At 41.0% G+C, this 24,120-nt stretch overlaps 1 protein-coding gene across 13 annotated transcripts in view; it reads right to left on the reverse strand.

Moving 5' to 3' along the window:
- Positions 1-297: 297 nt before the first annotated feature.
- LOC114879788 (ELAV-like protein 1) overlaps positions 298-24,120 on the reverse strand; it is a 32,302-nt gene continuing 8,479 nt past the window's right edge. For 3 of the 13 annotated variants that reach the window (XM_029195059.2, XM_029195060.2, XM_029195061.2), the window contains 7 exons: positions 10,075-10,310; positions 9,098-9,201; positions 8,567-8,720; positions 6,771-6,809; positions 5,778-6,036; positions 3,007-3,048; positions 298-629 (listed from right to left, as the gene is read on the reverse strand). In XM_029195059.2, the coding sequence (XP_029050892.1) occupies positions 305-629; positions 3,007-3,048; positions 5,778-6,036; positions 6,771-6,809; positions 8,567-8,720; positions 9,098-9,201; positions 10,075-10,270 (1,119 nt within the window). In that variant the 5' untranslated portion in view covers positions 10,271-10,310 and the 3' untranslated portion in view covers positions 298-304. Of the gene's footprint in view, positions 630-1,406; positions 1,410-3,006; positions 3,049-5,777; positions 6,037-6,770; positions 6,810-8,566; positions 8,721-9,097; positions 9,202-10,074; positions 10,311-13,546; positions 14,289-18,253; positions 18,520-19,202; positions 20,255-24,120 lie in introns of those variants that run through there. The other 10 variants (XM_029195062.2, XM_029195063.2, XM_029195064.2 and 7 more) reach the window with 10 other exon arrangements.

A 24,120-nucleotide genomic window follows, 5' to 3' on the forward strand; every position in this document is an offset into this window, starting at 1 on the left:
GTTGTTGCAGTTGTAACTGTAATTGTATCTGACGCTGTTGGATCTGTCGACGGTAACGATTGTTCAGAGCATTGATCACGATAGGCAGACGATGGTCGACGATCTTCTTAGCGGAAGCAGAGGCAGCCGCGAGTGTGACCAGTGCCGCGGAAGCGGAAATGGGAGCTGAAGATGAAGCTGGAGTGGCGACAACGGGCTTAGCCAGAGACGGTGTGATCACGGCCGTAGCCATGGCCACTGTTCCTGGTGATGCGGTTGCTGCTGTTGTTGTTGTTGTGGTTGTTAGCTGTTGCTGCTTGTCGTCCTACGCCGCTTTGCTCTTGTTCGTCTTGAAGCTCACTTGAAGGACCCGGTTACCGAGCGTGTAACCGTTCAAGCTCTGGATTGCGACAACCGCCTCGTCGTAGTTGGTCATCGTCACGAAACCAAAGCCTTTGCACTTGTTCGTCTGCAGGTCGCGGATCACTTTGACAGATTGGACGGCGCCGAATGGACCGAATAACTGCCACAGCACGTTCTCCTCGGTCTCCGGGGCGAGATTGTAAACGAAGATGCACCAACCAGACCCGTTCATCGCGTTCCCAGGCAGCATCGAGTTCGCCAAGAGATCGCCTGCCAACGGACTGTACCTGCAACATCCGGTTCCAATCCGTCAAAACGTTCGACCATCGACGAAAAATGGTGTTTCTTCTGTTCTTTCGCTCGACATATACGGGACGCCTCGCGCGATCGAGGGCAAACGTTCTGCGTTCATTTTCTTTAGTTTTAATTAAACTAGCTACGCTGTCGTGCATTTTTCATTTTTACTTCGATAAAACGGACGCGATCAATTAGTGGAAACTTTATGCATCGACAACGTGGCTTCGTAATTAACATTGCTCGATAGTTTTCAATTTAAGGTATATAGATGCTCTCTTCACCGGAAGTAATCGCGTGTATTTGCAAGTAATACGATGTTAATGAAAAGAGAAACGATAATAATCATTTGAAACGTTTGAATCATTTTTTGAACTCCTAGACGAAAAGTTTGAGTGCTACGAATTTCAATAAATGTAACGCGCCATGGTCGAATTAATTACATTAAATTAAGTAATAAAAGATCTTCGATTTCGTGAAAAATTAATTTCACACACGGCTCACGAATCGTATCATGCTCATCAAGTAAATAATTGCAAATGAAACTCTACGCAGAAGCTTTCTAAACGAGTATCGCGTGTCGAAAGGAATGTTGTCGATTTTGTAATATTCCCTGTGAATTTAATCTATTTTTGTGTATACTCGCCGAAAGAAAAACTCAAGGAAATTCGCATGCACTCGCTCGTTTAATCGGCATGCACGAATTGCATAAACATTGATATAAAACGGATGAGGGAAATATTTACAGATGTAAAAATGTATCTACGTACCTACTTGGCGTCACAAGCCGCGTTAAAACAGGGCACATCTCAGTGAGTATTCAGTACAGGGACGAGGTGATAGTAATTTGCGTATATATATATAGTATTCGTTAGGAATCCCGTATTTTTACACACGCACACATACATATATACACGGTTTTTCATTAAAATGATTTTCTTTAATTACGCGTGAACTGAAGCTCCATTTTTCATCTACGAGTACCTTTTCGTCTTCTACCTTGTCTCTTTCTTTGATAATTTGCAAATATAAATCAAAGACAGTAGACAATTTTTGACTTACATTTACACAGGGGAAATAGTACTATTTCCATTGTATTATACCACCAGTTAGGCGTATAATTTTTCAGAAACCATAAAAACCATGAAAATGATCAATTCTCCGTGACGAAACATATCGAAAAGTCTTTTACCGTTTTTCAATCGGACGCTTCGTTCTCAAGATACAAATGGTCAAAGATGAGATCGCTCTACTTCCGGTCCGCTGAACACCCCGGAAGTGGAGGACGGAAAATTCGATCGCTTATATCTCCGGCACGGAGCCTCGAATCGCAAAACCGTAAAGGACTTTTCGATTTGCTTTAACCTGATGAATCCATCATTTTCATGGCGTACTGAAAATTTTATACAACACCTAAGTTTATTTTCTCGTAATGAGATCGTGCACCTAGCCTCGCTCTCAGCTCTACACCAACAATCAGTGAAACGTGATATTCGTGTATCTACACTAAGATCTCGTTGTTCTACCTTCAATCAGTGTTCTCTATGTATTATGGCGTACGTAGGTGAATCGTGAAAGCTCGTGCGCAAAATCAATTAAAGCGTTCATATTTGTCACTCGATGTGATCGATCGTCAGAGACCAAGTAGACGCAGCAGGTGCACGGTCTCGGGTCAAACACGACCGACGAAGGTGAAACAACGGAAGAAGAAATGATAACGGTGAAGAGGGAGAAGAAAAGTGCGGCGCCTGATCGAGAAACGTTCATTCGAATTGGAATTTCTCGAACGAATCGATACGCATGGTTTGAGTAACCATCGCGAGAGTTTTTCTTTTTTGTTCCCTTTTTTCTTTTCTTTTCGAAAAATTGATCGAAATCCGTCTGTACAGTCCATTAAATTTTAATTATTAATTTCAATTTCATGGTGGAAGCATCAAAGCTAACGAACGAAATAAAAAAGCTTCTCTAATGCGTTTCATACAAAATTTAATTAACAAGAAAAACTGATAGATTGCTCGAAATCCTTTATTTTTTATGCAAAAGTGAACCTCTAAACTATAGCATAGATAAGATAAATGAAAGAAAAAACAGAACAATGTTTTGAAAGGAACTAACGATAAGAAAAAAGGACAGAAAATTGAAGGGAATCAATTGTTTTTTTTTTTTTTACACCCGAATCGATTCGGGTACATACGTCAATTTTCTATCGTCAACTTTCCATTGAAAAATCTCAAAGCTGGAGAAACGCGAAGCGTGTATTATTTTTGTGCGGACAAACGAAGCGACGCGGATTAAAGGAAATCAATGGTATCGAAACGAAAAAGAAAAACCGGGAGGAAACGTAGTGATAGTAACGAAAAAAATACTGACCTCTGTAAGCCTTTGTTAATGGCAAGCACGGCCTTGCCAGTGCTAAAACAAAACACAAAAGAACAACGTAAGAAAAGAGAGTTCGGGAACGAGCCAAAAAAGTCGGGATAAATGTCGGTCGCTTCCTTGTGCTTCCATTTTTACAAAAAAAAAAAAAAAAAATCTTTTTGATTCACGGAACTACCATCTATGGTGCCTCTCTGTTTTCTTTTCTCATCGTGAAATAAATAGGCAATAAAAGAAACAGAAAGATAAAAAAGGGCTCTTGAATTTAATTGACGAAAAGAATTAACCCTTTGCACTGAAGAGCTGATAATAATTAATTAAAGGCGATCTATTTAAAAAGGGATCAACCGGGTTGTAAGGAAGCGTAAAATCAAAATTGCAGCGACTCGACTTTATGGAGAAAATTCAAGAATTACAAATAATAGAGGCAAGCGAAAGCGAAGCGCAGTAAATCTACTTTCTAGTCGATATAATTCAAATATCGTCGAATCTTCGATCGATTGAACGTCGATTCTCGTCGTCGATATTTCCGGTCTCGGTTTCAATTTAATTAGGACATACAGACGGACATGTAATACGCTTTATATTTTCATCGTCAAAAAATGACGTATATTTTTCAGTATATTTTTAATGCTCAATTCTCAATTACCGTCGAACTCGTTAACTTCGTATCCACGGTAATAATTTCAAAAATGAAATATTTCTTTTTTTACGAATCAAATATTAGATTGCCTTTTGCGGTCTTGGTGTGTCTTCTTACAGGTAGATCGTTGTTAATTTACATTAACATTTTGAATGGCATATATTGCGAAGGGATCTTTGACAATTTTAACATGCCACTCATGGTGTCAAGTATGTTGAGCTGTTGAGATAAATGTAATTGTTGAACTTTCAGCTACCCTGAAAGTTTTGAAAATTATAAATTCACAAAAGAAAGATAACATTTATCATGTACCATTCCCAAAACTTTCAGCGTTACTACATATCATACAATAGGAAATGATAATCAAATTATTAAACATTACTGTAAACGGTATCGATAAATAATGTCGATACGACAGAAACGGAAAAGTATAATAGATACTGATTTATTATTCTTTACTTATTGTTTTGAAATAAACCAACCGTACGGTACGGGATTAACGGACCGCAAAAGGATAAATAATATTAAAGTAATAACCATCTTACCGTGGACGACGAAGATAGAAAACCAAGAAAACTTACAGAAATAACAGAACGTTTGTGTGTGCCTTGCTCCTCCATGTTTCCAGAGTGGTCAAGGATCAGTCTTTCGCGCGGTCGCTTAATCAACGCGATCCTTGGTAAAACTAACCACTTATATCTAATTAATTAATATCTATTCTTAGAGACCACCTTGTACCACTCGTATATAAGGAAAAAGGGGATTATGGATAGGATATATCAAGATGGATGGATTAAATAAAAGAAAAGTTTCAAGAAAGAATATTATCAATAAAGAAAAGTGTTATAGGTTGATAATTATAACTCGAAGAAAAATCAGACGACAATATTCGTAATCGAGGTTGTAATTTCTTTCACATTCTGATTGGATTAAGGCAAAATAGACGGGTGTTTCGCCTTGTGTCACCCTACTGAAATATTGATATCGAAACATCGATCCTTCGACTCGATTGAAAGGCTTCCTTCCAATGTTTCAATGCTATATACCCTGCTTGTGTAATTTTATTACACTATTCTTTTTTTAGCAGAGTGAAATGAAAATTTCGCAAGGTTTAAATTTAACTGCTACTCGTGGGGGTGTCAATGTTGAAATCTCACGAAATATAAGGTCGTAATGACTGTTCTTCGAGGTACAAACAGAAAAGCCACGCGAACCAAAGATGAAAGATGTGCTTTTAAAAGTCCTGGAATAATGATTCTGAACACGATGAAGATGCATGCATGGGTACAAATGAAACTCGTCGGAAGGAATAAAAAAAGGTTATAAAAAAAAAAAAATGACAAGGTGAGAAGTATGGTAGATGAGGTGCAGAAGGAGGAGCCTGCAGTGTACTCAGGTACTCAAACGGTGAGTGCGTAAACAAGGAAAAAGATATAAAAGGTGGATCGATCGAGCGATCTTCTTCTGAAATATGGCAATATTGAAATTCAAATTTGACCAGAAAATCTAGGTTACCATCGATCGATCGATCGATCTCAGAACATACGTGTTCGGAGTGCCTATTGAACGAGACAGAAGGGAACTTAAGGAACCAAATGAAACTTTTCAAGGAAAAGCAACGAATCGGATGAATGTGTTTCTGAAAGAAATTAAGCTTAAAAGATAGCTGACAATGGGTGTATAAAAACCCATAGAATATCAGTCGCTAATGTTTCGACGAAACAGATTTAAAATTATTAAATCCATTCAACAGACGAAATACCTAAATCATTCTTAACTAATATTCTACTATTTATTTACGCTCATTGTTGCCTGATATCTTAAGTTCAATTTCGTTCAAAAAGAAAAAGAAAGAGAACTCTCATCCAGTTCATAAGGGTATGTATCTACTTGAAAGTAAAAGTTCGCAGAAGAAATTATCGAAAGGATTTCGAGAATTACTTTCAACAATTTCCAACGCTAGTTTTACTCTCCAGTTGATAGATACCTTCAACCCTCTCTGTCAGAGGCAAGAGAGAGAATGATAAACGAAACGAGAATAAAAGGAAATAAAAGAGAATGGAAGAAAGATTAAGAAAGAAAGAAAGATTTTTGGGTAGAGCGAGTAGAGGCGAGTAGGTACCTGGATAGTGGCGACAGTGGAATGTACCTGAAGCGGCCGGTCGGATGGTGGATTGGGCCGCCAAATCGTCGGGTCGCCTGCGGAGCAAGATAGGCGGCCAACGGCGGTATCGCCTTGTTGTTGTTGCTTGGATTGTTGGCAAACTTGACGGTGATCGGCTCGGACGAGCCCTTCGGAATGGTACCGTTTAATTCTTGGATCGCCCTCTCGGCCTCGACACGTTGGTCGAACCTTATGAAACCGACCCCCTTCGACAATCCTGTCGGAATCGGTTTTGCAAATTATTTAACAGAGTTCCATGGGTATTTTTTTTAATGGCATCGACACGGCAAGCTACAGAATTCCTCGTTGATTAGATTTTCTTTATTGGTAAATAAAAAAGACAATTTTTCAAGTACTTTTACCAACGACGAATTCTCTATACAGAGTAGAAAATAACTGCAGCGTTTTCTGCATAACGAGTGGCTCGGTGCGCGCAGATTCGTTTCTTTACACCGATGTCGTGTTCACGAGTTCATAATTATTTCTCTCGTCTGGTGATCGCAGACGAATCTCGCAAAGCTGAATGAGGTCGAAAAACGGAAGGAAACGAACGACGATTTTATTAATTAAATGTATACGCGTGCCGTCACGAGATAATCTACAGCACGCTCGTCAAAAATCATAATTGGTAACTAACGACAAAAAGCGTAAAGAAACAAAAACAGCGCTCGGGAGGAAACGTATTTGGATCGTAATTGTTGCTGTGGTCGCATGAACAAAGCAGCCGGTAAAGGAACAAGAAATACCTAAAATTAAATAAAGAAAAAGCAGAGTGTGATTTCATATTTGCTCCCTTTTCTTTTCTTTTCTTTTTTTCTTTTGTGAAAATTCATCTTTTGAATAAAAAACCAAGAAAATAATAGTAACAAAAAAAGAAGAAGAGACGGCTGCTTTTGTTTCAGCGTTGGACGTAATAAGGGAAAAGAAAAAAGAATTGTATGAGTTACGTACCGGGCAAATAGTCTCCGCCGCCGGTCACAAACTGTCGTACTAAACAGAAACGGAAAAAATCATATCACGTTAAAATTCAAACTGGCAAAAATACACGATTCGCTCGCCCCTGATTCGTCCACGGGAATAGATGTAACGTGTGATCCAAGTTGAGCGCGAAAACAACCCCCAATGAAAAATAAATCACCGAAATAGAAAATAACCGAGATGAGATAAAATAAAAAAATGTCCAAGGACTCTTTTTTCCTCGAGAAGTATCTTGTCAATTTTAAGTTTGAAAGGAAAAATAGTTAATAAAATGATAATGGATTCGCGATGGAAAAAAAAAAATAAAGACGTATTCCAGATAGAATCAAAATCGAACAGATTCTTTGTTCGAAATTCATACTCTCTAGTGGTTTCTGTTTTTCCTTTTTCTACGTCGAGGAAAAAAGAAATTGATCGTATGAGATGAATAAGGGGCGAGCGATGCTTTCTGTTAAATTAAGTTATTCCTTTCCTCGTCCTTAAGTATGCAAGAATACTCGTTTCGTCGTAAAACAACAAAATCAAATATATTCAAAGAGGAGTAAACTGAAAAGCACTTAAAAAGAAAAAGAAATAAACAAAATTTGTTATAACGCTGTAAGAATAAATGGTGAAGCAAACCAGGAACGAAGGAGAAAATAAAGGAGAAGGTTCCAATTTTTTAACACTTAATAAACAAAACGCAATATTAGATTTCGCTTTGTTTCTCATTTAAACGAGTTAACCCCTTTAATTAACAGAATTAATTAATTTCATTAATTCCAATGTATTTGCAAAACGAAGGAATTAACTCGTCTACTTCTGCTTAAAAGATTAACACCAGTGTCTTTTTGACACAAAACCAATTAACAACACAATTAAAAAGAAATGATAAGAACAAGCCAATTGAATATTATCAAAAACGATGTCTGTTAGTCGCAGGGATGTTGGCAATGAATACATCAAACAGAAAGAAAAATCAGATATATGGATATGAAAAATTTTATGGTAAGGGGTTGGATAGGCCATGAGGCTGTGCGTAAAACCGGGGATGTAAAGAAAATGCGACTGCCAAGAAACGTAAGCAGAGAACGTAAAACAATAATGAGCCAAGGAATAAACGTAACATCGAACGAAAAGAAAACTGTTGGTAACCGATTATTTCTTCTCTCTATTTCTTCGCTAATATAAATTTTCCTAAATTTAGGCGCCTGTAGTAAGCCTGATCAGCAAGTTGTCCGATTTGATTGACATTTAGACACCTTATAACTTAGTTCACTTAAATCTCAATGTATTACTCCCTATACTACTTGCTGTGCAGGCCTGATCTACGGGTAAACAGAGAGAGAGAAAAATAAATTTAAAAAAAGAAATAAAAGGAACGATCCGTAAATCATCATGCAGCTTCGAGACGACACGACGAACGAAATCGTGTTTATTTTCATTCGCTGTTTAAGAAAAGTTGATTTTTAATCTCGGCTCGTTGTTCCACGATCGTGTGTTCGTTCTCGCTCGGATCGTAGGCGCACCGATCCACCCCATAAACGTACGAGAACCCCATGGCCTACTCTGTTCAAAAACCTCGGAGCAAACCCGCGGTATCATCTAACTTCCATGATGAAACTCGTCCCATTTACTCTGTAACTCTGACTACGTACAGTCTCGAGTTACTTTTTCTCTTCTTCGAAGATATTTCATTTCTTCGAATCTTGAGAATATTCAGGCCCCTCACAGTGCTATATATCTATCATATTATAATCCTTTAATACGATTAGCACGGTGTAACTTACCAGTGATGTTGTCGCAAAGTATCCGAGACGTGATGATTCTGCCGTACGGGCTGAAGAGATTCTCCAGGTCCTGTTGCGTCATGTTCTTCGGCAAACCACTCACGTACAGGTTTGCACCTTTGATCGCCTCGCTGCTCGGTCTCGCGTACGATACCTGAAGAAAAAAATCAATGATTACGATACTTTTTAAAATTTAAGAGACGAATACGCATCGTTCGTTCTACGAATCGTCACAGATCAATAATGATCTAACGAAGATAATACATTTTTCCGAATATACGTGGATACTTTGTTTCTGAGTATCAGCCAATTCGTTTACGAAGCAAACAGTTACGAGACGCGTAGACATCTCGGTGCACGTTTCAAAATTAGGCTAGAACTAAAACAAGATCTCGGGAAATTTGTGACCGTTCCCTTCTTAACGCGCTTACCGTAGTACTATATACGCGTAGAATTGGAGCAGAAATTTTATTTCTGAATAAATATCAAGCGCAATGATTATAAATCATTATAAATAGTCCAAGAACGAACCTTGATCGTTTTGTTCTGCAGACGAAGACCATTGAGCGTGTTTATCGCCTTCTCGGCATCCTCAGACCGGTGGTAGTTTACGAATCCGTAACCCAAACTCTGGCCTGTAACATAGAAAAATCGACGAATGATGAATAATAATTTGAAAAATAATATTAGGTACGAAGGGTTAAATACTTCCGGGTTCCCGCGTTACTAAGAATAACAATGCTGGAATTAATCCGCATTGAAACGAGAAGAAAAGGGTGATTCTCAAGGGATAAAACAAAGCACCGTCGTCGAAGTTATGAACGGGAACGTTCATTGAGAGGCCAACAAACGTTTCTGGAAAACAGGAAACGCTCTGGCTACAGCAATACGGCCCTGAAGGATCTAACGATGAGGTCGAATATAAAGCGACGGAGCTTCGACGCCCCCGCTACTCCGACGCTCGAAATAGCGTCGCGACGTCGTTAACGCACGTGCTCTCCGCTAACGCACGGAATTCAGCCGCGTGTACTCTCGGCGAAATTACGCTATGTTATGCGTACCCGCGAAACATGCAACTAACCTTGCAGAAAAATCGACGTAACGCGTTGCGCAATCCGCTTTTCAAATCTTTTTGCGCTCACATAGTTAGCTTACGACGCTACATGTACACATAATTTCTTAATTATTATGAAAATTGCAATTACATTAAATTATAAACACGGTTATAAAGAAATATGATAAAATCAACTGAAGTAGGAGGTTGAAATCAATATCTCTCCCTTCGCGACATCTGGCATCGACAGGTGTCTGTCAATGATTTTCAATCTCCACTATCTACAATTTTCCCAATGTCTATTGACACCATCTCCTCTATACTGAAAGATTCTGTCAAGTTCCTTCGTGTCCCATAATATTGCAGAATCGATAGAAGATAAACAACTGCAGAATATCGGGTGATGAGGATTTTACCTGGATGAAGTCTTCGAAATTTTCCAAGTTCAACTTACCAGTGAGTTTATCACGGATCAACTTGCAGCTCTCCACCTCGCCTATGCTCGAGAAGAGTGAACGAATCTCATCCTGGGTCATGCTCTGGGGCAGATAATTTACAATGAGATTTGTCTTGGACTCTTCCTGCGACGCCTGTCCGAGGTTGGATCCACCGTTTTGTTGCACAACTGTGTCCATTCCGTTCGCCATCATTGCACTCTTTTACCGGGTCCTTTCTAACTACGTACGAAATCTGAAACAAGAAATCCAACTTTGATCGTCTTATAAACAATGAATTTACGCTGATATCCTTCCTATATTTTTCACGATATTATCAACCATATTTCGCAACTTTCTTTGATCACAAGCTGCCGTTTATTACCCTTTTGGGATCCATAGTATGATTTAAATATCCCGCTTCTACTTGACCAAACAACCACCGATAAAAGCTGTTGAATGAATTCGAAACGAACGATATCGGTTTATTAGGAACACATACCATAGTCGAACGGGAAGAACCGCGTCAGGTAAACAAACGTCTATAAACAAACAATTAGTCAGGTAAGAAGTTGACGGACTTTTGAAGGACGTAAAAACGTTTGTTGAAACGAAAACATTGTGTACACGACGATGCAAGCAGCTTAAGACACCGGGAAGAAGAGGACCTTTTGTTTTTGCCTATACAGGTGTTAAGCGTAGCAACAAACACATTTTTCCTAGAAATATTTACTATTATCAACGGTTAACTGAAATTTGCTCGCTGTAATCAAGAATACTCGCTGTAGACTTATACATTTTTTTTTTTTTTTTTTTGGTCGAAAGGGTTTAAAGGAAGACAACGAATTATATTTAGTCATGGACGATTTACGAAAATTCATGGTTCAAGCAACTGGATGCTGACGTAATCTGACAATGACTTTGAAAACACAGCGTGAAAAGAACAGGCGGTGGTGGCGGTTGGTAGGAGCGAGGGTAAGGTCCAATAGAAAGGCGGATAATTTAAAGGGGCGACGAACCCCGTTCTGGTTTAAAGGGCTTGCCCTCCCTCGTGCTTCCCCTTCCATTCTATCGGACAAACCACCGTGCTCGATACGCTGGAATCACCTATAGGGTGTTCAATATTTTTCTCAACTTTTATCATTTCATTCTGATCGAGAAAAGTATTAGACACTTTTCAACTCTATTTTTCATCACAATTTTCAATTTTATTAACTATTCGCGATTCTTACTAAGACTAGTTGCTCAAATACCATACAATATTTTTCTAAAAAAATGTTACAAATCAAACGATTGATCGAATCGATGAAGGCAACTCGTTCGAGACACCCGATACGTAGACACGCGTGCCTGGCAGAGGAATAAGGAGAGAAAATGAACGAAGTGGAAAGAGAAAGAGGTAAAGGGGAATTACAGAGAAGGACCGTAGGGTGCCGATGGTGTTCATGGTTAAGGAGAATACACACAGCTGCCACGACACATATATCAGTCGGCACGAGCTACCGGTGTACATTTTAATTCTCTCTTTCCCTTCCGCCTGTCGTCTCTGTCACTCGTTCAACGTAATCATCAGCTGTCCTTAGGGCCAGCAACCCCACGCAGCAGACTACCTCTTCTGTCCCGTGACTGTGGTCACCCCAAACGAACTGACCACGTTCTCTCAGATATAATAGATAGCTTTTATTATATGCATCGAACGTGCCTGGCCCCCCTTCCTCAAACTATGGGAAAGAAACTAGGACGGTGACTATTAATTCCACTGAAAACGAACGCGACAACCTTTGCTTCCCTCGCAAAGGGTAACTATACTGATCTTATGCGGAGATAGATCCTTGATAAGTTGGGGGGATGCTAGCTTCTGATCTCGACTGACACGAGATAAATTTTCTGTGATAAGAAATTTCAAGGATTGAAATATAATTTAAGATACATTTCAACAAAAATACCTCGATAAAATTTATAATTTAGAATAAGGAACTTGAAACCAGTCGTTTTGAACACTATCGTCCACTATCTTAAGAGAAGATAAAGATAGATGAAACATTGATGGTGCCCTTAAGTTTAACCCTTTTCTTTCAAGTCTCTATCAATTCTTATCTTATCGAGGCGAGGATAAAAAAATAAGCAGTTTCGTTGAGCAGTCGAAGAAAATGTCGGGTTATCGTAGCCCCGCATCTTCCGTAGTTATCGATCCGCGTCTCTCTCTGCGACTCGGAATCGCGATATATTTTAGGACGCCACAATGGAAGCCGAGAGTGCGAGAAAGAGACCCCCATTGTCGTCGCTAGAAACACATCGGTAAAAGTATCGTTCGCTGCTGACTTCGAAACACTGTCATTATCTGTACGACAATGGACGTTATGCATGGCTGCGTGTACACGCGTACGCGAGCAACTGGGGTTCCGGTACAATGCTGAAAGCCACCCCCCCTTGGAAACCGCTCGATAAAAGTCGATCTCGTTCGCGGGCGATCTAAGAGAATCGAGAGAACCGACGTATCTCTACCATTTCTACCCGTCCTTTTTTTTTTTTAATTCCACCCCGTCTCGTTGTTGCTTCCTTCAATGTTATCTCAAGATTTGGTTATACTACTTAAGGTATCATAAGTTTCTGACCTATCTCCGTATCTTTCTCAACTATTCCATCGCGAGATCAATATCATTATGCCGACAAAAGCGACACCATAAAATTTTACGTAATCAAGTTGCGAATTAAAATCAATATGGCGTCACAACATGTCACAATAATACTGATAACTCTCGAGATATTGTATCGTTTACTGACCGAGAGTAATCCCAGAATCAAAAATTCCCTACGCTCAAGTTAGGGATTAGTTAAAAATTTTTGCCATTTTTAAAGGAATCCTTTAGTTAAAGATTTCTTCGAAAGATAATATAAATTAGTAGTAGAAGTAGCAGGTGGGTTTAACGAGGAAGGTGAGGGTGGGTTAAAGTTCGATTTTCACGTACGCTGGCAGATACGATCTTCGGCCGGTGGCCAGGTGGCCATGGCGACGGATCGTGAAAATCGCGTGGCCGGGACCGATCAATACGAGCGCGACTTCTCGGGTCCCTGCCTCGCTCGTTTTCTCCCTCTCTCTTTCGTGGTCGCCCGCTATCTCCCCTCTTTCTCTTCTTTCGCCGGTGTGCGCACGAGAGAGAAAGAGAGAGCAAGGGAAACCTCTCCCGCTTGCGTACGCCCCTTTCCGCGCGAGAAAACAGGCTCGCACGCACGCATATACACGGGAGCAGGCAAAAACGCAATAGCTCGTGCCTGCTATCGAAGAAGGGGGGGGAGAAGGTGACCGAAAGTGGGGGCGAGAGAGGGAGAAAGAACGCAGAAAGCAAAGGGTGAGAATGAGAATGTGGCATGAAACTCGTGAGGCACGTGCTCCGAATCTCTCTATGGACGAGGTTGCACAGCATCCGTACGAGAATGTTTCGAACAAATACAAAGAGAAAAACGGGATAACGAACGAACTACCCAGCTTACCTTTTTCCAACTTCTTTAATCTGGAGCCACCTTCTCTACTTTACGATCGATGCACGCGAAAGCACACGACACACATGCACACAGAGACACAGAGAACACTTTCTGCCGGGACGCGACACTTTTGCTCGTGCTTCGTTTTCACGACGCGAACGCCGCTTCCCTTTTTCTTCGAACGTTTCGGTCGCACGCGAAACCGAGCACCGTGCAAACAGCCTGTGCTACACGACTACTCTCGTGGTCTCGTCGATGTATCGCGCCGGTCTCTCGTCTTCTCTACTTTCTCTTTCTCTCTCTCTCTTTATGTACACCTACTATCACGCTCTCGCACCGCCGCCCGGAACAGAAGGGGAAATCAATGAAAGAAAAGTACGACGCGAGCGCTCGTAAATCGGCATTTATGCTCGTCTCCTGGTCGACGGTCCTTCGATTTCACTTCGCCCAGCACATATGTCTGTACGCGTGGGTGTATATGTGTATCTGCGAGGAGAGAGCCGGAAATCGTTTTGCGTCTAATATCTTCGGAAACCGAAACTACCAAATTTCGTATACGTCGATCGTAAAAAAGAAAAGAGGGAGTACCACGTATGAATGTATGTGTACGTAAAGAAGAGAGCGTGATTACGTGTGTGTGTGTATGTGTGTGAATGTGTAAGAGGGTTACACGAGACTAGAAATTAAAGCGTTAAACACTATACTAAGGAAACGGAAATAACGACACGACACGGGCGGGGGCTGCCTAGAGACTGGACACACCAGACGTACTATGAGCGGCTTGCATCGCTTCGCGAGCCTGTTCGGTCGAGTTCGGAAGCGGTCGGCTACGGTCGCGCACCCTCGGCTATGCCCGTCTCGCGAACCCCTCGTTATATTACTAGCGAGTCGCGCGTACACTACGAGGGGTTGCCGATCGAACTAATAAGAGACGTATGCGCGTTCTTAAATAAACTGCGACCTCCCGTCGTCGATCGAACTAGCACCCCTTGTCCCGGCAAACGCACAATTTTTTCCCTAATCAAATTTCAAATATTTTGAATTTTTTGAAATATTTTGTTAACCCTATGACAGACGCTCGGCACTACCGCGGTAGTGACAGCGGCATTCTAAATTTATAATTATTTTTGTGCTATCAAAATTGTCACGTGCTTAAGAAATTACTGGCATAGCGTTAAGCAACTCGTTACCAACAATTTTGTTTATTTTACGACGTACAATTAAACTGGACACCTGTCACTTTGAATTTTGCATCTGTAACGAGGGTGTCAACATTGGCTAAACGCTTCGCAGACAATATTTCAAGCGTTCCGAGCCCTCGAGATGTTTGCAGGGGTTTGTTCGTTAGAAATGTTTGCAACATGGCTACCCTGATATTGCGAGGGCAGAAAGTATGCCCTCCCACTAACCCTCTCTCTCTCTATCGTTACTTGCATCACCCCTTGCATCAGATCATGACCACCCCTTTACGGTTTTTGACCCCCGTCGTACCGGAGCTCTATCGCGTCGATACAAGAGTCCTTTTACCCCGTGTACTATAGGCCCTGTGGCCTCTCTCTCTCTTGATCGACAGTGAACTCGAAACCATGAATTACATCGTTGAGATTCGATGGTGGCCATTTGCCAGAGACCATGAAATTGAATCTTTCCAAGAAAATCGATAAACAAAATTTCGTTAGATTTTTTCAAACATTGGTACATCTAAAAATTAGAAAAATTGAATGAAAATTATGGACGAACAGAAGCGTCGAGAAAAAGCTCTGCATCCCTGACCTTACCCTGCCTTTATCTCTGGAGATCAAGAGGCCAGTCTCTAAAATGACGACGGGCCAAAATTATGCGCCGCTGACGAAACAAGCCGAGCAACACTTGGCGGTCGTGCCAATAACCGAGAGTTTGTGTTTTCGGAAATTCGTTTCCGCTGTCTTGCGTCACCCTTATACGGAACCACGCGTAATCATTTTTACAAGTTGAAAAAAAAAATCACGGTCCGATTACACAATGTTCGAAAGTAGCGATTCCATGAATAGTTTCTGCACGAACCGACTATGTACGAGTGAAATTATAAATATATCCGCGTTAAATACTATAAATATACATAGTCGAGGTAGAAAGGTGTTTCAACCTTCTGTCTTTTAAAGTTATGATAAGAGATGATATCATTGCCCAATTCCATCACCACGGAAAAATCATATGGGTATTGTCTAGTTGTTGTGGCAGAGAATGAAAAAAATAAGGGAGAGAAACTGGGACCAGAACGACAGGACTTGTAACAGATGCGGAATGGAAAAAAAAAGAAAGAAATAGGGACACGTAGCTGACGCATATGCGAATATGTTCCATTATACTCGGTAGCTTTAAAACCAGCCACACGGTGGGACAGGAAGTTCTGCCGCATTACCGTTGGAATTATGAAAGTTTGCTGGCCTCTGATCGCCTTAGCAACAAGAACAACGACCCTACGATTAAGTAAATAAGTAAAATCCAAAAGTTTCAGGCTTCATGGTTCTTTTTCTTACTTTCGAAAGGCAAATGGCGGATATTTAAAAACTATCCAAGTTGAAAAATATAAATTGCCATCTTTTTACTTTGGCCCCCTCGAGGAATTCCAAGGTGCAACCCTTGACTGTGAGCTACCGCTATTCCAGTTATTCCCTACTAACCGGAAATGCGACGACCTTCTTTAATGAAGGGCATTCTTCAACTTTAATTTCAGTTTGTCCTATAAAAGAAGCATGCGATTCAAAGCCAGGGTTCACACGCACTGCAATTTTCGACAAATTGACCCCCTCCATCGATTAACAGTGATACCATTTACCTATTCGTTGAAATAAAACCGGTTAATAATATATTTCACAAGCACACACTTGTACACCCTCTGATCGTTTTCACTCGCGAGGCCCATCTGGTGCCATTTTTTTAACAATACCCATGGAAACGTTCCAGCAAATCGACCATCAGGAAAGATGAAAATCATGAAACAAATAGATGGAATTATACAAATTAGTTGAGTTTTGAGTTATCATTGTAGCAACAATAGAAGACCAAATCCTTGATCAATGAACATAAAGAAATTCTTTCGATTTAGCTCGAAAGATCAGTCTAATCATTTCTCATTCGCGTACCAAATGCCCATCTGGTGTCTACGTTCTTAACAATACCCATGAAACTTCAGCAGAATGATCGACCATTAAACGCAGAATCGAAATCATGGAGAAGCATATAGATCGTGAATCATTCTTATTCGAAAAGGCAAACCCTCTTCTTTCGTTTGATCGTGATCCAGCTGTCGAAGCTTCGGTTTTTCGGGGGTTGGCCCCACCTCTGTTCGTCGACGCGCATGTACGTACGACCGTAAAGTTTCTCCAGGGTTCGTCGAACCGTCGACTCGATAAAAACAAGGAGAAATCATGGAAACAATGCGAGAAAATGTCATAATAAAAGATAGACGATGAAGAAAATGTTTTACTTTTGGAACCGACTAGCGGTATTCAACGTCAGAGGGTTGGTATTATCGTTGAAACATGAAAGAGGGATGACGAGGATTTTAACGAGCATCTGCACGAAAGCTACTCGACCCCGACTAAGGGAAACAGAAAACAGAACCTGGTGAATCGATCGAGCGAGCACGTAATCGTTACGCTAATTAAGATGCGATCGATTAATTCCTCCCCTGCGGTTTCGCAACACCAACCAATTTTCACCGATTCCTGATCGCCTCTCGGCTCGAATGATCGTATCACGAAGTATCCGAGGAAACCTTACGACTCGCCTCGAAGTCCACAAAGAGTGATTACGTAAGGTAAACAAATGCTTGGGGAGGAAAAAAGAAAAGAAGCGTCTGCTTACGGTTAGATCGATGATCGCGAAATGTGATTAGGTTTTTTGAGATTCTCCGAAAATCAAAATAGCCGATCCAATCGTGTTACGTGGCCACAGGATGATGGACGAAGAGCCGGGAAAGGAGGAATAAAAAGAATGACGAATGAACGGGGTGAAGGAAAAAGAGGGAGAGACAGAGAAGTAGAGAAGCTCCATTGATTGGTCGGTGGCACGATGGAACGTTGCAGTTACCCTGGGGGTATATGAACCCCGGCACACCGATCTCTCTCCGTCTCCCTCGCTCTCTTTTCCACCCTCTCTCCCGTAGTTTACCCTCGCCACGATTTTACCCCACGGCGAAACGCAAGCGCGTCACATGGACCCAGGAACGATCAATACGAGCCTCCCCAACTAGACCTAGTCTTTCTCTCTTTCCCTTCTGCTCGTTGAATATCTATCCTTCTCCCTTTCATTCTGCTCTGTCATCCGCCTACCAGCCTCGCGATCCCTCGGTCAATCTTTGATACTTCAACGACCCGCTGGGAATTTTCATAGGAAAACAGAAACGAATAATAAAATTCGTATCTCAAAGGACACTTATCACGAGAGCAATATTAAAAGGTGTTGTAATTAAAAATCATCTCCAGCTCGATTCTTACACGAGGCGTGTCAAAGAAGACAGAAATGGGCCCTTCGAGGAAAAACGAACGATAATTATTCTCTACGCGTTGATTCAACTCGGAAGGGTTATCCCTTTCTCCTTCGACGAGGAAAAAAGTACTTTGATCGAAACGAAAAAAATGGTGATGAAACGGAAGGGATACTTAAAAATTCCGTGTGTCTATTGTCTTTGAAAATGGACTATCTAACACCCCCTTTATCCCTCTCACGCACCATTGTGATCGAGGCCATCGCGGACGGAAGCGTCCCTCTCGAGACTTCCTGCTTGTCCTCGACGAGGACCCGCAGTGCCAGTTGCTCCATCCTGGATCTGCTTGATCCTTCGTGTACACTCTCGCCGTTTTCCATCGTCTTGTTTTTACCCCGAACTTATTTTAACATTCGATCGATAGATTCGTATGTGTATACGTATATGTATATGAATATATATCTCTCTTTTCTTTTTTTAATTATTTTCTTTAAACTCTTTCGTCTGTCTTTTTTAATATATACGTTCCGTTATCGTTTTTCGTAACCTTTCGCTGTGTTGCTCCGCAAAAGGGAAAAGAACAGTTTGAACTGAAAATGACAAGAGGTTGGCTCGTTCGCGTTCTCGTGACCGGCCACCACGTTGCTTTCCTCTGCCACGCCCAAACTTCTGGCCCATGGATACTGCGCCGTGGAAAAACATCAGCTGCTGTTCAGAACCACGTTTCCCTGACACTTGCTTGCTTTCTTTTTATTCCCTCGATTAAACGGATAAAATTGCGATTCTTTTCTATTTATTTTTCTAATCTTAGAATTGAGAATGTAATGTTCATAAAAATCGCAACGTTTTCACTGGCCAAAAGAACACGACGAAAAGAGGATTACCGAAGGATAGAATGACGGTGAATGACGGAGGGATGGTATCCTGCGATCGGTCCCTGTGTCGAGGATATTCCGGCAAAGGATAATAAACATATATTTAAATTGAATCGGCAGCAGTCGAATATAAACCGCTACCAAAAAACACATGGATCGATTGTAAGTACACAGAGATCGAGAATAATGTAATGTATCCAATTATAACGATAATTAATTAATCAACAATTAATATAACAAGATAATAATAGAACGATAATAATAAATTCGAACGTCAGAATCACAGAAGCAACAAAAGTAAAGAAACAAATGAACATACCGGTTAACGATGAAAATCAGTGGTTGGAGGATGCCGATATCTGGGCGTAGAACGAAACGACGGTCTGGGTTAATTTTTTTTTAATCTTTTTGCGTTACGATCATTTATTATTATATTTAATATATAGATTATCTCTCTCTGTTTGTTATTTACGTTATCTATGTATCTCTAGATTTCTCATTTCTTTGAATTATTTCATTCCGATGACTCGTTCATTTAATTTCTCTTTAAACAACGTGTGCGTGTTTCGTTTCCTTTTTAATTTATTATTTTACCGAACAACACTAAAAATCAAGTTCTTGCACTTTCTCGTACGACGAGGTACAGTTTCTTTTCATCGATCGAACGACTCGTTTCCGCGACACTTGATTTCCGGCTGAACGACAGGAAAGACGAAAAACAATTAAATAAGAATTAAAAGAAAAAACGACGAAGAATATCGACGGAACACACCCTATAGTGTCTCTCTGTCACTCCAACCGTCTGACACTATTTACTCTCTCTCTCTATCTTTCTTTCTTTCTTTCTACCTCTCCCTTTCTCGTCTCTCTTGTGTTTCCTCTTCTTTCAATCTTCCAGACGTCGATTCGTTGACTTTTTCCCACCGAAATTATTAAATTTAATCTTTCCCTTTATTTTTTAACGAGTCGAGAAAAACGCATGAACCCGGAGATCTTCGAAGGGTTGAAAGGTAAGAGAAAAGGATCGAGGAAGGGTGAAGAACAGGGACGAACGAAATCATAAGATCTCTGATTAAGACACACGTGGAAGAACTTTTTTTTTTTTCTGTAGTTCCTGATGATTCTTGTTGTTGTTATTGTTGTTGTTTAACTTCGAGGTCGTTTGTGCGTGAACCACACACAGACACACACGGTTGAACACGTGGTCAGGGAGAAAGCAAGAATAAACGTATATTATTATATATGTAATTATTGTTTTGGATGTATACGAACGTATTGCGAAATCAAAGGATTAAAAACTGAAGATATAGAAGCAAATAGTATAAGAATGTTGCGGGTATAACGGTGTCTACAACGCAATGCCTTTATGTGGTGCGGTAACTAAACTGACGGAGCTGTACGCCACCGCCAATCCGTGCACCCGTTCGACAACCACCACCACCCTTCTTGATACTAGTCCTGGTTAGACCACGAAGGGGTGGGAGTCAACCAGGAGGATAGCGTTTGAAGAGCAAGTGAAAAAGGAGGAGAGACCGATGGAATGTACGCAAGCGCCTGGATAGAGGCAATGCACCCTTCTCTTTGGATCACTACTACTCAGATTATAATGTGTATACGAAAGGAGCGACGGTGAAACGGGGGTGAAAGGGACGAGGCTGAAGTTGTAAGAAATGAGGAACGAGAAAAGTTGTGGGACGAACTGATATACGCAGGCGCTGTATCAGGCCTAGGAACAATGACTGTGCTCCTCTTTATAGGTACACATCACTGAGAGATTCTCAGATACCTGAGGTAGGTTGGGTTAGGTTAGGTTAGTAGTAGATGGCTGGGAATATGGAAAAGTGGTAAGAAAATTGAAGAACCAGAAGCGAACGCGCAGGCGCGAAATCAAGGTTAAAAACAATCACTGTATTTCCTGCTCTGCGTCGAGGAACGCTAAATGTTAGGGGTTGCAGCAAATGCGGAGGAGGAAGGAAAATGTTAAAGTTGTCGGAAAATTGATGCAATTGCGAAATGAATGACGAACAATATCCAGACAACATACGATTACGACAGGTCAATACAAAATAGAACGTATCCATTGAAGAAGAATAAAAAAAAGGATCATTGTACTCCCCAAAATCCCTGGACATTATAATTGTCCGGCTATTAAAGACAAAGAGAAACAACGTGAACAAAAAAGAAGCAAAGAAAAAGAAGAGAAATAAAATCATGGACGTTTGCCAAGTACGCAAGCGCTACAGAAGGGTCGTAAACAATGGTTCTTCCCTCAGGAGACCCTCTGGACTTTGCATCTCCACCGATACCAATTGAAAGGACAGGATAAGGACACGAACAGAGTCGGAAAAGAACAGCTTGTGGATGTTGGTTGAAGAAGCAAGGGAAGAGGACAAGAGATTTAAAAGAAGAAAAGAATGTAACAGGGCGGGGTTTGCGTACAGGTGTCAGAAGAACCTGATGAAAGGGTAAATTCATGGAAAACGAGCACTGGCAATTAGATGACCACAAAAAACGCGTTAATTGCTGCTTTCAACGGGGACAGATGGTTTCTACCCCCCAAAAAAATTTAAGACCGTCCTTTCAATAATAATAAATGAAAATAATGATGGAAATTCGTATTCACGTTGTATCAAATAATTTAACCAAATTCTAAAATATTGATCAAAGGCTCGACTGTGAAAGCTGTTTTTTTTTTTTATATAAAACCTCGATAGATACATTATGGCAAGTGTCATTAAATCCTCTATTAATAAATTCATCGTAGAAATGTACATATACGTATATTCGGCTGTGTTTCATCAAAGTTTCTCGTCGTTGTGCAAGGGTTGGGGGTTTGAATTCGAGGGGAACAAGAAGCAAAAGAAGAAAAAAAAAAATGGCCAGACGCGGGGGAGGTGCACGTGCGCAAGCGTTGCTCGAGGGTTGAAAGAGTAGGGGTGGAAATTCAGGCTGTAATATAGAAGAAAGAGAGATAGAAACTCGACGAAAAGGGTAGAAGAGAGAGAGGGTTGTGCAAGCCCGTGCAGAGCTCGAGAACGCAGGCGCCACGTTGAAAATGGAAACCGTCCCAAGGGTTCCCACCTCCCTCCGATTCCTGCGAATGCGGCCAAATTTCACCCCGTGCCTTTACCACATCATCCACCGGCCAACCAATGTGCACGGATATTCACCAAATTTTCCAGAAAGTTTAACTTTAATCCAATTTTTATCCTTTTTTCTTATTCAGAGGACATTAAAAAAAAAAATAAAGGTTCAAGTGAATCTTCCATCAAAGGAGGGAACATAGTGGTTAACTTTCTGACTTTTGTCGCTTGGTTTTTCTTTGTTTCCCATCCCTTTTTCTCCCTTCATTGTGTAGGTACAAGGTATTTAGAGGTTTGGGATTGAATCGAGGGGACGGGTTTTTTGTAGGAAGGTGAGCTACCTGGAGGAGGTGCATTCATCGGGTAATGTAACGCTACCCTTAGTAGAATCTTGAGAGGACACGTGCTGCATAAATGGATCCACGTGCCTTGCCTACCGATTAATAGTATGCTCGCTTTATAATAAAGAAAAATTTCATAATGATACAATAGAATTTCCAACTTGGAACACTTGAACTTCTCAATTAAATTCTAAACTACACAAGGAGATGTTTCGTATGAAAAATCCAATGTAATTAATTTTTAACTCTTTTATCCTCTCTACAACGGTTGTATACACATAATGAAGCGCAAATTATAATGTACGTTTGATCGACGTTTATCTTATCAAGGATCGGGTCAAAGGAGAAAAGTGTCGATCGATAAGGGACGCGTACACCCCCGACTGGAATATCATTATCGCGTTATTACCAGCGCAGCGAGCAGTCGATGTTAACGAACGCTCGCGTGAAAGAGCGTCCGTTAATGACTCTGCCCGAAATGACGGGCGCGAATCGATCATCATGGCTGAAATAATTGGTTTGCTCGTTGCTAGCCGTTACGTGTTTCCATTACCGAGAGATACCGGATATATACGTGAATGGAAAAAGAAAAAAGATGCTGCGCCGAGAAAAGAGCTGCTCGTGAAAGGATGAGAGGGCGAGACGGAAAAAATTGAGGGGATGATAATCTAATGGTAAATAGTATGCGTACGACGACAGACAGGAGCAATGGCGTAGGCTTTAGAGGATGAAAATTTATAATAGAAAATAGCACTTCAATTATTTAACTTTGATGACCCTCCCGTGACAATGAATGTGTAATCAGAGGGTACGACCAGGTAAATGCCCGGAACACGTAACTTTTCATATTTCAAGTAAAAATGAAATTCTATTCGAAATCTGAAGTAATCTTATGAAATATATATATATATACTCTAAGGATTTGATGAAAATAAGAAAGATAAAAAGACAGACACCTAGGCAGTGGGGGGGTAGGGGGTATACGCGTAAATTCAGAATCCCGTCTCGGGCAATTTATAACGCTCCTCCTCTTTGTCCCAAACTTCCGTTTGTCGAGTATCCTGGGAACAGGGAGATATACCTAGCCCAATTGCCCCCTCTTCCTACGCCATTGGGCGTTGGGTGGCAAGAGGAGCTCGGTTGCCCAACGGCACACGGGTTTCGAATATCGATCTCTCGCCTTCTCCTAGTCATTCACTCTCTCTTGCACTGAATTCTCTCTCTCTCTCTCTCCCTCCACATTGCAGCTCGGTTGCGAACGGGGTGAAAAGGGGAAGGGTTCACCAGGAAGTCCCAGGCAGAGCCCAGGAGTGGAGGACATTCACCAGCCGAACAAACACACCTAACCATAACCCATCGTCGAAACTCGCTCCGAACATTGCTCTCTCAAATTTAAAAGATATTCCACATCAAATTCTGATCGATGAACGGAAAATTTATCGGAGTTTTAATGGAAAACACGTGGCTCAAAACTGGAGAGTGCCATTCAATCTGAGAACTTATTTTCAAGTTGAAAATAATGTAGAAACTTAAATAGATAAAGGATGAAACATAATTTACAAGTTTCCCGATGTTTCTCTAATGAATGAAGAATATACCAAAAGCTTTTAAACTTAATTTGCCAAGTATGGAAAAGACCACCGTAGCGTTGCAAGCGAGTTTCCATGACTGCATCCCTTCGCAACGCCATAGGTGCGCTTGCTCATCCGGGAGCAGAGCCTGGCCAAAGATAGATATGCGCGACTTAAGCTCGTTTTGCATGTTGCTTCTGTTACGTAGACCCGGGAAACGAGGCTGCACGCGTGTATCCGCA

Source organism: Osmia bicornis, chromosome 13 (assembly GCF_907164935.1).
Source record: "Osmia bicornis bicornis chromosome 13, iOsmBic2.1, whole genome shotgun sequence".
NCBI lineage: Eukaryota > Metazoa > Arthropoda > Insecta > Hymenoptera > Megachilidae > Osmia > Osmia bicornis.